The sequence below is a fragment of the Cervus elaphus genome, chromosome 18, assembly GCF_910594005.1.
Source record: "Cervus elaphus chromosome 18, mCerEla1.1, whole genome shotgun sequence".
In the NCBI taxonomy this organism is placed as follows: domain Eukaryota; kingdom Metazoa; phylum Chordata; class Mammalia; order Artiodactyla; family Cervidae; genus Cervus; species Cervus elaphus.
In genome coordinates this window covers 19,665,213-19,681,099 of record NC_057832.1, presented here as the reverse complement: position 1 = coordinate 19,681,099, position 15,887 = coordinate 19,665,213, and the positions used below count along the sequence as shown (strand labels likewise).

Sequence of the window (15,887 nt, the reverse complement as noted above, 5' to 3'; positions counted from 1 at the left end):
GTGAAAAACTACAGATTCTATCTGAAGAGGATACCAATACAAACAACATATGCTTAAAATCTTACTCCATTCAAACCCAAAGAACTCCTTTTTCCTGAAGTGAAAAAGGATTATATTCTTATTTAAGCCACACTTTAAACTCTACTGTTCAAAAGAACAATTCCAAACCTATGAACCATCTCATTCATAAAGGTAGATCTGTCAAGAATGGAGGCCTAAAGATACCCTGAACAGAGAAAGTCTAATTAATTGAATAACTGGATAATTACTAAAGATAAAGGTTAACCACGACCAGTTTTCCACTTATGGTTCCTTAAATACTGCTGCCGACACAGTGCCATCTTAGTCTTTTTGCTCACTCTAATCTTCCAAGGTGTCTCATTCTTGTCCCTGGCCTCAAATGATCTCTTGACTTACAGATCTTTATCTTGAACTTAAACTTCCCCCTTAGGTTTCAGCCTTTATTTTCAATTGCATACTAGGTATCGCTTTTTCAAAGTCATCAAGTATTTTTAACTCAATGTTCCAAGCTAAATACACTATTTTCCTCACAAATCTACTCCTCATCCTCCTCATGACTGCAGTCACCCTCAATCCAATTACTCAAACTAGACACGCAGGGATCATTCTCAATTCCTCCCCCTTACTGCTAATACTAACTGCAGACTACAACCCACCTCTTTAACGCTTAAACTTTTCTTCCTTCTACAATGCCCAATGCCATTTTAGCTCAACATCTGAACGTTAACAGAGTAACTGCCAAAGCTGCTTAACTGGTCTTTCCATCACGTTATCAGTTCAGTTCAGTTCAGTCGCTCAGTCGTGTCCAACTCTTTTGTGACCCCATGGACTGCAGCACACCAGGCTTCCCTGACCATCACCAACTCCTGGAGTTTACTCAAACTCACGTCCATTGAATCCATCACTTATCATCTCCCTTAATTTGCTCCAGTGATGTCATCTTAAAAATCTTACTATGTTACTCTATTTAAAATCCTGCATTAGCTCTTAAAACCAACAGCATAAAGAGTAAACATGTTTCGGTCAGGGTATGTGAAATCTTTTCTGATCAAGCTTCCGACAATCTTTATCCGTCACTACTTTTGCACACACCTTGAACTCTCAATTCTCCAAAATGGATGTCGTCTCTCACATCTCTAAAGTTAAGACTTAAGATCCTTTCCTAAAATTCCAACCTCCCTCCTCCTGCCTACTGCCTCACTCTTCCAGGAAGCACTAGACTTTTCTCCTCTTTGCCTCCATTCTTTCTGTTCATTCTTCTATTATAGAAGATTTCCTATTGTTTTCTAAGAGTTTATTTTATATTGCTTTTCCACAGGACTGTTGATTTCTTGGGGAAAATAATTCAGTGATTTTTAGACTTCTCAAGCACTTACATGAACAGCCTATGATTGTATGAACAAATGAGTCTAGAACTGAGAACACCCAGTCATGTTCCTCCATGGGGTCTAAGTCAAGAACAGAATCACAAAAGAAGTGGCGGGCTCTAAGTGATACTTACTTACTTAGAATTTTGTTAGAAACCATTTACCTGTTTCTTGTGTTTTTATATTCTGTAGCTCTAGCTGGTGTATTTTCTGAAGTTCCTTGATCTTTTCCTCTTGAGCAGAAATAAGCTCCTGTTTAAGATTGCAAAGAGCTTTATCTTTTTCATTTTCCATATATTCGCGAACCTGATCCACATGAGTTGAATAGACCAGAGACAGGCATATACGTTGGGCTTCCATCTGGAGCCTTAAATCATTCTTAAAGTGAATTAATGTGCAGGTTAGATAATTTAAAATGACAAATCAAACAATTTACTTATTTTTGCATATACTCATTACAAGGGGGGGGGAATACATGAAATTATAAACTATAATTGAGTGAGAAAATAACTAAATTAGACATCACTTTTCTTACATGAAATTATTTTCTCACTCAATCTGTTGCACTGACCTCGGAAAATAGTACAACTTTTTCAAGGAAAATAGCACAATATTTTCATCACTTCAACTTCATGGTAAAGTTTGATATTGGGTAATGTGAGGATGGCCTCACCTTTCATTTTTGTTCAAAAATGACATTTTTAAACAAATATGGGCTTCCCTGGTGGCTCAGCTGGTAAAGAATCCACCTGCAATGTGGGAAACCTGGGTTTGATTCCTGGGTTGGGAAAATCCCCTGGAGAAGGGAACAGCTACCATCTCCAGTATTCTGGCCGGGAGAGTCCACGGGGTTGCAAAGAGTCAGGCATGACTGAGTGACTTTTAATAAACAAATATAGAGAAATGCAAAGAATAATGAAATACACACTATGTACACATATCACAAAGTAATAAATGCAATCATTTTATCTTTTTTCTTCATTTCTCTATTATTTTGGTTTAGAAATGAAATATAGATAAAACTTAATCTATCACGTTCCCAGTCTTCCTTCCCCAGAGGCCACCATATTATAAATTTGATAAATCTGCTACAATTCAGTTCACATCTTACACTCTCATTTCTCAATCCATCTATAAACAGTGCATATATTTTATGTTTTTAAGAATTTACATAAATGGTGCAAAATGGCATTTATTTTGCAAATTACTCTTCTCATTCAATACGCTTCTGAGATCTTTCCAAGCAGATACACATAAATTTATTTTAACTTGGTGCTGTATATATGAATATTACAATTTGTTCATTTCCTTTTTGGAGATCAAATGGATTATTTCAAATTTTAGATATTCAAAAAATGCTGCAATAAATTCTTATATATATATATGCCCTTGTACATATATGATAGTGTTTCTCTAGCACACATGTGTGCTAAGTCGCATCAGTCATATCTGAGTTTTTGCAATCCTACGGACTGTAGCCGTAGGCTCTTCTGTCCATGGGATTCTTCAGGCAAGAATACTGGAGTGGGTTGCCATGTCGTCCTCAAGGGGATCTTCTTGACTCAGGGTTCAAATCTGTGTCTCTTGTCTCCTGCACTGGCAGGCGGGTTCTTTACCACTAGCACCACCTGGGAAGCCCTTCTTGATTGTAGTGATTCTCAAAACTGTAGCCCAAATCAAAATCACCTGGAGTGCTTATTAAAAGAGATTTCTGGGCCCCTACCCCCAAGCTCTACTTAAAGAGTCCTGGTGTGAGCACCAGAATTTGATTTCAACCTGTTTTCAAGTGATGCTGACACTGCTGGTTAGGGACCACACTCACTACCAGCAGAAATGTAAATGCTACATGGTAGACCATGTATATTGCATCAATATTAGATTTTAACAAAATTTTTTATGCAATTACACAATTTTACACTGATATATTTAATGTTAAGTGAATACTCATCTCCCCACATCCTCATCACAGTTCTTATTGTGAACCTTATTTTGTCAAACTGATAGGTATAAAATTTCACCGTTATATCAATTTATAATGCTGAAAGCATCTTTTCATGTTTATTAGCCAACCAGCAGAAGTATTTCTGTGGCTGCAGTATTATTCTAAGCACATTTAGATCGCTCTTTGGTGTTACTGCTGTGTAAACTGTTTCTCAATTTTCTCATGAGCTTCCTTCCATAAGCACACACCTCACTGTCCTCCCCATCACTAAGGGGTCTGCCTTGGCAGTGATGTATGTGTCAGCGACAGCTTTTGCGTTTGTCTCTGTTTACTTTATAGATGTCAACGTCAATTTTAGTATATGTGCTGCCGAAGCGAGCACTAGATGTCAACATCAAGGAAATGGTATCTAAATGTCACTGAAAGTGTCTTTAGTTAGAAAAAAAGAAATGTTTTGGTGAGAAAAATCTGACCATTTTGACAACTTCAAATTTGGGTCCCCTCCTAGTAATGCCTTCAAAATTTTTTTTAAATGATCTTCTGACATTTTTAGGAGTGATAAAAATTAAACCCAATTATGATTTTGAAAACAATTTCAGGTATTTCACAAAGCATTAACAGTTATGTAATTAGAACTTCTTAACTATTTGGGTTATTAAAATGTAAAATTTGATATAAGATCATAAATATGAGCACATTTATTAAGAAGCAGAAAGAAAAAAAACTTTCCAAGGCCTTCCTACTATATAGAGAATAAAATTTCAGGTTCTTACAAAGTCCGTAAGACTCTCCAAGATCTGGTCTTTTCCTTCTTCAAACTCTTTTTCTTCCACTCTCTTTCCCTCAAACTCGACCAAACAGGTCTTTATTCTGTTCCTCAAACTTACCTCTGCCGTCGCAGTTGCTCTAATTTCCCTGTGGTAGATCCTCACTGCCATTCAGACGGCAGTTCAAATGTCAGTTCCTCCTAGACCCCTTTCCTGACCACCCTATTTAGTGACTACCCACCACTCTCTATCCCATTCTCTCTTTTATTTTCTTTATAAAACATCACTATTTCTTAACTCTTCTACTTATTTCCTCATTTACAATCTGCCTCCCTCACTAAAACATATGTTCTGTGAGAGCTAGAACCAACTCTTACTCTTGTTCACCACTGTATTCCTATCTGGCAAGAGACTCTATAAATACTTGTTTAGAAATGAAGAAACACACATAAAGCTCTAGTTAGCACCATTATACAATGTGCCCAGTGGGATCTTCCTGCGATTTCTAATTTCAGTGTCTATCAAACATAAACTGTCAGGAGTGATCTAGTATTACTCATTATATGTATTCTTTAGTTGTATTTAGAATATTTTTTTCCCCTTTAGCTATAAGAAGACTCTGAAAAAACTAGGATTTAAATCAATATCTTCTTCTCAGGGAAACAGTTTCATAACTATTGAACAACTACATGAAGTACTAAAAAGGTTTAAGAGTTAATCTTCAGTTAACCTTGAAAACACCAATACAAAAGGAGACTCTCAAACCAATCTTTGGAATTGCAACGAAATATTACAAAATAATTATTTTAATGCTCTGACTCTCAGCAAAGTTATTTAAATTTGCTTTTTCAAAGAAAATGTGTTCTGTTTCCTGAGCAGACTAACTTAAAGATTAACTAAAAGAGAGCTAACATGGTTTAACAAAAAACAGATAAAAGAAATGTAAATGATAGGTCTAAGTGAGAATTACATCACTGGGTTTACTTTCATTCTCTTGTAAGGAGGTTAATTTATGCTGTATGAAGATGAAAACTTTCAGTCTGAAATGTACACTTTACTGTATGCACATTAAGTAAACATACCTGTTCTGATTTAAGTACGCGGAGCTCCTGCTGAAGTTTATCGCTTTCACCTGGATCAGTAGTCCCAAGTGATGATTCATTTGTCACCGACGGCAAGTGAGCAGAAAACTGTTCTTCCTTGCTTGCTTTTTCGAGAGTCGTATTTTCAAAAGGAATTTTATTTACCTCCATTGTTTTTGATTCTTTACCAAAATCATGCTTTATTTTGGGAACTGAGCCTCCAGGATCCCTGCTTGATGAAACTCCATCTTTCAGAGAGCTTAAATGGACATCATGCACATTTACATTTTCTATCCTACTGTGGTCAATTATGACTTCTAGCTCTCTACATCGCAATAAAACTTGCTCTTTATCTTGCTTTAAAGATTTAACTTCTTCCGTTAGAAAACTTATCTCATCGTGTTTCTGTTTTAATTGCTCAGAAAGGTCAGACAGTCTCTCTGACAGCTCTAACTTTTCTCGCTTGGTTACCTCAAGTTTTTCCATAAGCTCTGTTGTATCTTTCTCAACAACCTCACCAATTTCCAATGGTTCTGGTGTAAAAGTCTTGTCATCGTCAAAGACTGAACTTTTCATTTTCACTATACTCGGGTTTATTCTTTGCAAATGATGAAGCTCTTCACTAAGTGCTTTAAGCTTACTTTTATACTCTACTTCTTGCTTATTTTTACTGTCTTCTAAATCGCTTTTTACCTTGAGAAGGCAAGCATAATCCTCCTGTAACTCCTGATAATTAACTTCAAAATTTTTTTCAGCAAATGAAAAAGTGTTCCTTTGCTTTTCAATCTCTTCAGTTAGCTGAATACATTGTTTTTTGAGGTCCTCATTTTCCTCTGTAAGTATTTCTATCTCTTTTTGCCAGCTACAGTCTTTGGATCGGGACTTAGCGGAATCTATGAAAGTTAATCTTTCTTCTTGGTTAACAGGAGTATGTATTTTCAACATGTCTTCAAGAGCCTTCTTTTCATCTTTAAGAATGCTATTCTCTGCTTCAAGTTGTGCAAATTTTTCTTGAAGGTCATCCTCTTTTTCCTTCATTTGTTTCTCCAATAATTCAGTTTTAAGTTGTAATTCTTGAACTTCCTGTTCAAGTGTACCCTTTTCCTTTTCTTCTTGTCTGAGTATTTCGATTTCTTTTTGTAGTTCATTGATCTGAAGGGTCATTTCTTCTGATTTTGAATTCACGAGGGACTGCTGTAAATCTTTTAGCTTTGAAATTTCCAAAATCAGTTGGTTCTGCTTAGTTATCAAATTGTCTTTTTCAAACTGCATGGTTTCTATCTTTTGACTCATTTCATTCTGTAAACCATCTATCTGCTGTTTATAGTGAATGCCTAAGTTATCTTTAAGCTTTTCAATACTTATTCGATGTTCAATTTCCAAATCTTCCTTCAGTTTGCTAAGTTCTTCCTCATGACTAAACAGGAGCTGTGTCCTCAGCCTCTCCAGCTCAGCTTCCTGTGACTCAGCCATTCTGTCCAATACAGCATTCTTTTCTCTTTCTAACATTTCAAGCTTTATCTTATAATTTGTAACTTCTGCTTCATGTTTTAATTCTAGTTCTTTCCTGGCTTCAGAAGCAGAAACAATCTCAGCCTTCAAATCTTCCACTGTACTAAGCGACTTGTAGGCTTCACTGAGCTTACTTTCTTGCTCAGCTATTGTCTGCCTGGCCCTCTGAATCTGGTCCCTTGAGAAGCTCAGCTCTTCACAAAGGTCTCCCAGCTGTCTCTGGAGAGCAGACTTTTCTCCCAAGATTATGCCTACTTCTTCCTTGAGCCTTTCCCTTTGAGACTTAGCATCTTGCAATTTTATATTCAGTTCATTTATTGCCATATTCATTAACTTTATTTGATCTTCATTAACTGTGATACTTGGATGTGATCTTAAAGCATTCTCCAGTTCCCCCTTATGTCGTGTCCTGAGTTCATCTATCTGTGACATGTGTTGTTTTATTAACTCTTGTTTCATCTGTACTATCTGCTGCCCATACATCTCATCCAGCTCTGCCCGGAGTTGTTCCAACTTTCTTTGTGTTTCTTGTTCCATTCTTTGTAGGATATCCGTTTCAAATTGACTGTCTTTATGATTTTTCTTCTGAAGTTCCTCAACTGTCCCCATTAACTGTTTTATTTCTTCAGAACACTGTCTTTCCTTTTGCTTGGAATTAGTCAGTTCTAATTTCATATTTTTTATCTCTTGGTTCTTCTGTACAACCTGCTCTTGTAATTCTTCCAGTAATTTATCAGCAGCTGTTACTTTATCCTTTAGGTCACGAGTTTTTTTTTCTTCTTCTATTATTTTTGTATTTAATTCTTCAATGACTGCTTCCTTTTCCTGTATTTCTTTATTTGAGTTTTCTACTTTTTTATCCTGTTCCTTTATAAAGAAAAAATGAAAACATAAAAATGGCATTCTTAGTTTCTGGTTACTTACACCCCTTAACCCCATCACCAAAAAAAACTGATAGAAAACTGCTTTTCACATTATTCTATAAAAAGCAACGGCTGAGCCTGCTCCTTCATTTTTCTTACGTCAATGAGACACAGGACTTGTGTAGCCAACACTACCTATGAGCAAATATCATAGCAATGTTGGTCTTCTTCGGGGGGAAGGAATTTTTCTTGCATTGCTATGATTAAATGTTTTAATAAAAAAATTTAGTAAGATCAAAATGTGTCTTAAAACCAAAATGTGTCTAAACCATTATATTTTCTTCTTTCTTATTAACTGATCAACATTCTAAGTATTTGGTATTTGCAATTACAAGAGGACTACATACCCTTTACAGTTCCAGAAATAATCCTAAAAATAAATCAATGTTCCTCCCATACAGTATTTTAGTAACCTGAAGGTTTGGTGGGCAGGTGCTACGAAAAGAGTAAAACAACAAAAACAGGCTCCTAAAGGTCAGCCTTAACTTCACTCCTAAGGCTAAATGAATCAGAAGTTCAGGGATATGCCATGCTTAAGTTGTTGAATTGCAAGTGACATGCAAGACAATTATGCCATTTAGGGCCTATCAATTTGATTCTACATTTTGGGGGTGAATAGAAACTTGAAAGCAAGACAGATTTTTTTTCACCCCTGTTCTGATTTAGGACTTTATTTTGGAACTGCAGATAAATCAAAACCCAAAACGCATGCCAAGGCATGTCCCTAATCATTTACAGAAGTGTCACAGCGTAAGACAGTCAAGTAGAAGCCCTGGAGACAAAGTTTTGTCTCTGTCATTTACTTGCCTGAGTGGTTAGGGCTGCAGTCCCAAGGACAGAAAAAACAGTAAAATTTACAGAGAAGAATATACGTAAGTAATTAAAATCACCTTCAGAAGACAAAAGTCCCAGGTCAAGAAAGAGGGCTTAAAGGCACCTCAAATGGATGTGTTAACTTACCTTTCGAAAAAAAAAAAAAGAAGAATGTCAAAGCCCAGGGAAAAAGAAAGTCTGAGGGAAATAGTGGCAGTGCCCATTCAAGAATGGTTCAGGAAAGAGAATCAAGGTACCTGGAGACTTTGAGAATTCTAATCCCTCTGGGAAAAATCACACCTAACCTAGAAAGCAAGGTAGGGGCTGCTGTAAACAGAATTAAGAATTTCAGTCCAAAGGCATGGCCATTCCTGCTGTGAGATGGACATATGAAGTTATCATAGCCTAATCGGCTTTAGCTTGGTATCACATATCCCATCAATGTCATCATGCCTTATTGTTGATACTGAGCCTTCTGGACTAGACTATCTTCTGGCAGTCTGCCAGGCCTAAACTGCCTTTCTCTTCTTACCTCCTGGAAAGGATCATTTTCAAAGACGACTGTTTTGTAATCAAACTATTTTTTGATGCTGATAAAACCTTTTTAACATGGTTCAACCTGGGTCTTTATGCACACTCCATCCTGTTTAAAATGTCCTCTTATCAATTCAGATTTATAATTTATTCTCTGTTTCCCAAACAAGTACTGAAGAGCTGCTGTGTGTCATATGTTGCACCAATTATGAAGAAAACAAAATACAATGAAAGGGAATTGTTCTAATTTACAGACTTACCTCAAATATCACTTCCCTGCTAACTACCCTGAATCACTTCCCTTATGAAGCCAGACCTGCCCAGAATTTTCAAAACACTTTTTACCCATACTTAGCCTTGTTTCGGCTACCATGAGTTTTAGTGAAGAAAAAAGTGCATTTAAGCATCACTATCTCTTGCAAGAGCCTGATGCAAAACAAGTGTTCTATAAACATCTATAAAATGATTTTTAAATTACTTTGGTTGTAAAGCATGTACATTTTGTAATTTCAGTATCTTAAAATTGTACATTTCTAATTTCCCTAAGCGACAGTCTCTGTAGTCAGACTACATAGATTTGAAAGCTGGCTCTACCAATGTATTGCCTGTATACCTGGGCAATTTACTTCATCTTGCTTTGCTTTAACTTCCTCATCTGAAAAATGGGCGTGATAACAGTATTTACCTCATAAGATTGTTGTGACGATTCAATGAGATAATATGTGTAAGATGCTTTGAGTATTTTCTGATACCAAATAAACAAAAATAAATGCTCCCTAACACTTTTATTGTTATCCAAACAGTACTCTTGTTGTGCTGGTTTCTCAACATCTTGCAGAAGAACTGCCTAAATTTATAAAAAATACTGTACTGTATGTATAGTCTGTCCTCATTATTCAAATAATCCAAATGTGTGAACTTGCCCACTTGTTTAAATTGATAGATAACCCCATAAATCAATACTCAGTCATTTGTAGAAGTGCACAGAGTGGTAAAAAATTTGAGCTGCTGGACATGCATGATTCAAGCTAAGATGATGTCAAGCAGATGAGCAAGGTGAGAGAACAAGGAAGGAGACCATGAGGATGGAGGTGGTAGGCAGTAGTGGAAAGTACTGTAAAAATTTCTGGCTCTGGGCTAGTCCAATAGGGTTTGAATCCCAATTAGGAGGAGAGGGGTGCTATCTTCAGACCAGTCACTTAACACTTTTGACTTTCATGTCTCTTTTGAAAATTAAACAAGCTATAATCTACCAGAATCGTTTTAGGATTTAATATTACAATCTGTATGATACACACAATGTTGTAAGTCAAATATACTTCAATAAAATTAAAAAATAAAATACAGTGGAAAGAGTAAAAAAAAATCTATATAATACGTATGTGTGTGTGCATGTATATATGTGTGTGTGCATGTATGTATGTGTGTGTATACCCTGGGAGCATCAATTGTTGAATAAGTGTTCCAGGCAACTTTACAACACATAACTACCACAAATAAAGAGAATCTGTATTTTTTTCTAATTAAAGTGTGTGTTAGTCGCTCAGTCATGTCTGTCTCTTTGAAACCTCATGGACTGTAGCCCGCCAGGCTCCTCTGCCATGGAATTTTCCAGGCCAAGAATACTGGAGTGGGTTGCCATTTCCTCCTCCAGGGGATCTTCCCCACCCAGAGACTGAACCCAAGTCTCCTGCAATGCAAGCCGATTCTTACTGTCTGAGCCATCAGGAAAGCCCTTTTTCTAACTAAAATCCATAAAATTTCATTTTGCCATGAAAATATTTACAGAATTACATAACCATGGCTAAAATGAGTAGAAACACCTTTAGATGAAAAAGAAAAAAAGGACAGACGTTCTGGTTATATATATAGATTTTCCTGAGGGCTCAGTTTAACATAAGCTGATTACTTTCGAAGAACTCAATAATGAGTATTATCTTAATACTACTACTGGAAGACTCCCAATTGCTTTGAAATACATTATTTTTCATGCTTAAAGAACTTTTCTGAATTATGAAACTCTGCGACTCACGTGTAGAACAAGAAGATAAACACTTGGACAGGAAAACCCTACAGCTAACTGCTAAGCTGTGGCACACGGGTGGGCCTCCGCAGAACAAACATACCGCCTCACACGCTCTGATCCTCTCCTGCAAGGAGCTGATCTGCATCTTGAAGGCCTCCTTCTTTCTGTGATAATCTTCTAGCAGGTGGTCCTGTTCTTCCAGCTGCTGCTGATGGGTGAGGATCTGCTGCTTGGCTTGCAGTAAATCTGCAGCTGTGCTACTGTGCGTGCTGTTTCTCAGGGTTTCGCTAGCCTGTAACTTGAAAATATAAAGAAACCCCAAAATATTAAATTCTTAAACGAGTGCACCAAGGAATGGACATCCTTGGTGGGTGTTGCTCGGCTAACAGTTGCTCTCTGGGAACTGTGGTGGATTCAGAGGTCTGAGACTCCACCCAACACGCTTCCATAGCTGATCAGGTAAGTATGGGTACATTTCCTAAGCTGACAGATTCCTCCCTTATCTCAAATTATTTTCTGTTGCTCATCATCAGAAACCTGATTAATACAAGTCGTTTCCTCTGGATCACATTAAAGGTAAATGGAATATATTCAATCGAGTTACATTCCAGAACCTAACTAAAATAAAATCATAGCAGGGTATGACTTCAGACATCCTTTAGACAAAGGATGTAACTATAGGTTAATTTCTGCAAAAATTCACTTTATCAAACTCATAAGATTTTAAAATATAGATGAGGAAGAAGTATAAAGAAACTAATAGCATAAAACCACTCAAGAAGTATGAATTAAATTCCTAGTTAATATAACAAGTATTTACCAGTTTTTTCAACATAATAAATTAATAAGCAAACACAACCTTTAAACAAATTTATATTTGTTCTAGAAAATATGAGAAAAAAGTTTTAATTCATTATTAAAAATTTAATAAATTTTCTTCTACTAGTAATACTTACATGCTGGAATTGAATCTGTAATTTTTGACTCTGCTCTGTCAACTCTAAAAATTCTCTCATTGTCTCATCCTTTTCTCTTCTTGCCTGTTGTAAATTAGCAGTGAGCTGGGTTATGATGCCATCTCTCTGCTTAATGGCGGCTTCAAATTCTTGCAACTAAAAGACATCAGTGAAAATTAAAAGTGCTACACTTATTTTTTCAACAAAATTAAATATTAGTACAGGTAACTTCAAAAATATGATATTCAAAATGCATTGGCAGAATTATTACAATTTTTAAGCAATCTTTTGCATATTTGAAAGCTATTATCTTGCAACAATTAGTTTTACTTCTAAACCAACTCTAAAAAGATTATCTGAACTAGGGAACAAAATATATTAGATTTGCTGCTGCTGCTGCTGCTAAGTCACTTCAGTTGTGACCAATTCTGTGCAACCCATAGACGGCAGCCCACCAGGCTCCTCCGTCCATGGGATTTTCCAGGCAAGAACACTGGAGTGGGTTGCCATTGCCTTCTCCAACATTAGATTCGACTTACCCATGTATCTACTTCTAGAAGGACAACTGTCTTTATATTTAAGGATGCTCCAATGTTTGTAGGTATTACCATGATCGCCATGCTTAAGCCTTACTTGTTTCTAGAGAAGGCGAAATATATTCTGTCACCCTCATCAATGTCTTATTTCACCTTGTTTTCATAACTGACTGCCACAAACTAACAGATGTCATTTTAACTATAAGAAGTTATTTACAAAGACCTGCTGACAGGTTTAATGAGTCTAAGTCATAATGTATTGACGTGGTTTACAGTATAAGTTTCTCTCAGGCTGATTACAAAAACATCCATCCATACTGAAGTGATTTCATCCTAGCTATCTCATAAAGTTTGATAAAATATCTACGTTATATTTAGGCTTAAGCAATGCTGTTTATGATATATATATATAAGGACAAACATCACGAGGTGACTGTAAGTCACCCTTTAAAAACCCCATCTTTAGAGAATGTATCTATACTATCATTCACATTTCCTATTTTTGTTTTGTGAGTAACAAAAGAAAAGCCACGTAAGGTGAACACACCTGCTTCAGCCCCTCGGTCCCATAGGCAGCCCTCATCTCTTCCAGTTCTCTGCTGAGCTCGTCAATCTCGTGTTGCTTCCCAGCCAGTTCATTTTCCATCATCTCTAGGTGGGTCTGATCATACTGTGCTCCATGTTCAGAGTAAGAATCATCAACACCAAATTCTTCTTCCTACGCCAACCCAGATTTTACATAATTCAGTACTAGCAACATTTTCTCGGGAAAAGAGATTCAAAAAACTGAATCCCAGAGCAAAGTCCACTTTAAAACATCACTCATCGCCTGGGAGTTTACCAGCATGACAACCTACTTTGTTGTTAATGTGATAAATACCTCAAGAGCAAAAACAAGGTTATCTGCAAATTCTGTTACAACTGAGTTTTAAAACAAACAGTGGATAATTTTGTTTTGTTACACATTAAAAGCATTTAGAAATCACACACAGAAAGAAATACATGCATGAAAAAGCTTTGTTAGTAACCAGCTTTAAATAGAATGAAACATTAGTATCATAAGTAGTTTTAAATACTGTACCCTTAATAAATTTGTAGGCTTTCCTGTTCTCACCAAAAAACCGCAACCATTTACCTGTACAAAAACAATTTCCTGAAATATTATGATTTTAGAAATTTTATTCCAAGCTAAAAATTGATTTGTGCTAACTGTATTCATGCTTTTCTTATGCCTAAGGAAAATGCCACATTGGCAAAAACAAACGTAGTGATTAAATTTAAACATGTAAAAGACATATGACTGTTTCAAATGCCACTAACTCCTCATACATTTGAGTGTTACAATGAAAACGACACTGTGCTAATACATTTCCATTTAAGTGAATTAAAGCTCTAAGCACAGTTCATCTTTTGTCTTAGACCCTCTTCTACAAAACACCTAAAATCATGTAAATATTTTTTTGTAAAGCCCTATTGATTTACAAGTAAAACTGTTTACTGGTACAAGTCTACTGGAGAGCAAGTGAAGAAGGAAGAGGACATAAAGAGCTAAGGAAAACTCTCCCAAGAATTTTCGCCTGGGGGTACTATGAGAGCCTTGCCAACTCTGACAGAGGTGGAGACTCTCCACAATACAAATGCCTCCATCACTGATATTTTGTGGTAGAAGGAAGAAAGTTGGCAGAATAGGTCTCTGAGGCTGACCTGGAGGCAGATTAACTTCAGATCAATTAATCTACTCAATAATCCCTTCTTTCCCCCTAACAGCAAACAACTGAACTTCATGCTTGCTTACATCTCAATTTTTCACATTCTATGTTAACAGAATCCAAGTTATGAAGCTTTTAACACTGAAAATACATAGAATATCCTAGAATTAGGATTAGGTCTCTATGGATCACAACACTATAAAAGGGGATGATCCTAATTAACAGTTCTTTATAAAGTCTGATTCCTTTGCTTTTTCGCCGAGGATAATTTCAGAAAACAAAACCAAAGTTTAAAAAAACTCACCTTTATGGCAACGCATTACTGCAATTTGTGAAAACTACCAGGACACAGCAGTACTAGCTTTATTAAGATTATTAATAAAATCACTTGTGACAACTTTCAATTAAATTCGTCTAAATTTCAACTAGTTTTCCTTGATTTATTAAAAATCTATTGATTTTAATTGGAGGATAATTGCTTTACAGTATTGTGATGGTTTTTGCCATACATCAACATGAACTGGCCATAGGTATACACATATCTCCCCCATTCTGAACCCACCTTCTACCTCCCTCCCCACCCGTTACGAAGCACTTTGATAAATGTCTACTAAAACTCTTCCTTTAGGGTAAGAGAGTAATTAAATGGATTTTATTAATATTTTCAAATACCATACTAAGCAAAGGATGTTCCTTTAAGTGGTGATGATACCACTATTACGTAAGTTAGTTATCTATTTATTTTAACTCTATATACAAACACACTACATAGCCAACATTCAGCCTAAATTTTCTCTAAGTTGAGCACATTTTATACTTGAGCTACTCATACGCATTGGCTTCTATGCATAAAATACTACATGACTGTTTTCAAAACTTAATTGACTTATTATAATAAACATAAAAATCCTGTCAATATTAATAGTTTTTAGTATCATGTAAGTGGGTAACAAAAGATTATACACCAGAACTAAACTAAAACAAACTATATTTCTCAAAGTTAAAACAGAAACACTCCTCAGAATATTAGGATCATTAATAGCAATAAATTGTTATGATTTTTAATCTAGATAATTACTTCACTGGTACCTAAAGGGTAGAGCATTTGTCTCATCATCTTACAATAGCCTTTTAAAGTAATACTTTGTAAACCATAATATGAAAGTACATTAATAACTTGAAACATGAAGAATAGACGAACAGACTCCTTCAACTAAAAAATGCTAACTTTTCTTAAAATCCTTCTTCACTGTAGCATCTGTCAAAATTATTCCACCTTTAGGTTATACCAATATAGTCTTGTTGAATTCACAAGTTATTCCACCTGTGTAGACAACCTGAAGATTTGGGAAAGTACATAAGGCACATTCTAAATTTTAAAATGTTCTATAGGGTATCATTTCCTAAAAATACTGCTATTCAGAAAAAATCAGAGGAAAGATTACTCATAACTATGTTCTTCACAAAAAACTTTTCAGTGAACATCAGTTCAAAAACAGAAGAATAACTTAACTTTTATTAATGATTAGTACTTTATCCTTACACTTAATCTGATGTATCTACAAAAATTTGAATAATGGATGTTTTAATAAAAAATAGAATCTGATAGTTGAAAAAGTTCATAAAAATTACAGGATTTCAGTGTACCTAGCTGACTCTTGGATTAGAGCCAAGAAACTAAGGAGGTTAAGATCATTCA

General features: G+C 35.7%; 1 protein-coding gene across 8 annotated transcripts in view; it reads right to left on the bottom strand.

Moving 5' to 3' along the window:
• AKAP9 (A-kinase anchoring protein 9) overlaps nucleotides 1–15,887 on the bottom strand; it is a 164,533-nt gene that overhangs the window by 102,710 nt on the left and 45,936 nt on the right. For 5 of the 8 annotated variants that reach the window (XM_043872888.1, XM_043872890.1, XM_043872891.1 and 2 more), the window contains exons 4-9: nucleotides 13,561–13,632; nucleotides 13,027–13,197; nucleotides 11,944–12,099; nucleotides 11,088–11,285; nucleotides 5,180–7,558; nucleotides 1,553–1,766 (exon numbers count right to left, since the gene is read on the bottom strand). In XM_043872888.1, coding sequence (XP_043728823.1) covers nucleotides 1,553–1,766; nucleotides 5,180–7,558; nucleotides 11,088–11,285; nucleotides 11,944–12,099; nucleotides 13,027–13,197; nucleotides 13,561–13,632 — 3,190 coding nt within the window. The remainder of the gene's footprint in view (nucleotides 1–1,552; nucleotides 1,767–5,179; nucleotides 7,559–11,087; nucleotides 11,286–11,943; nucleotides 12,100–13,026; nucleotides 13,198–13,560; nucleotides 13,633–15,887) is intronic. The other 3 variants (XM_043872889.1, XM_043872895.1, XM_043872893.1) reach the window with 2 other exon arrangements.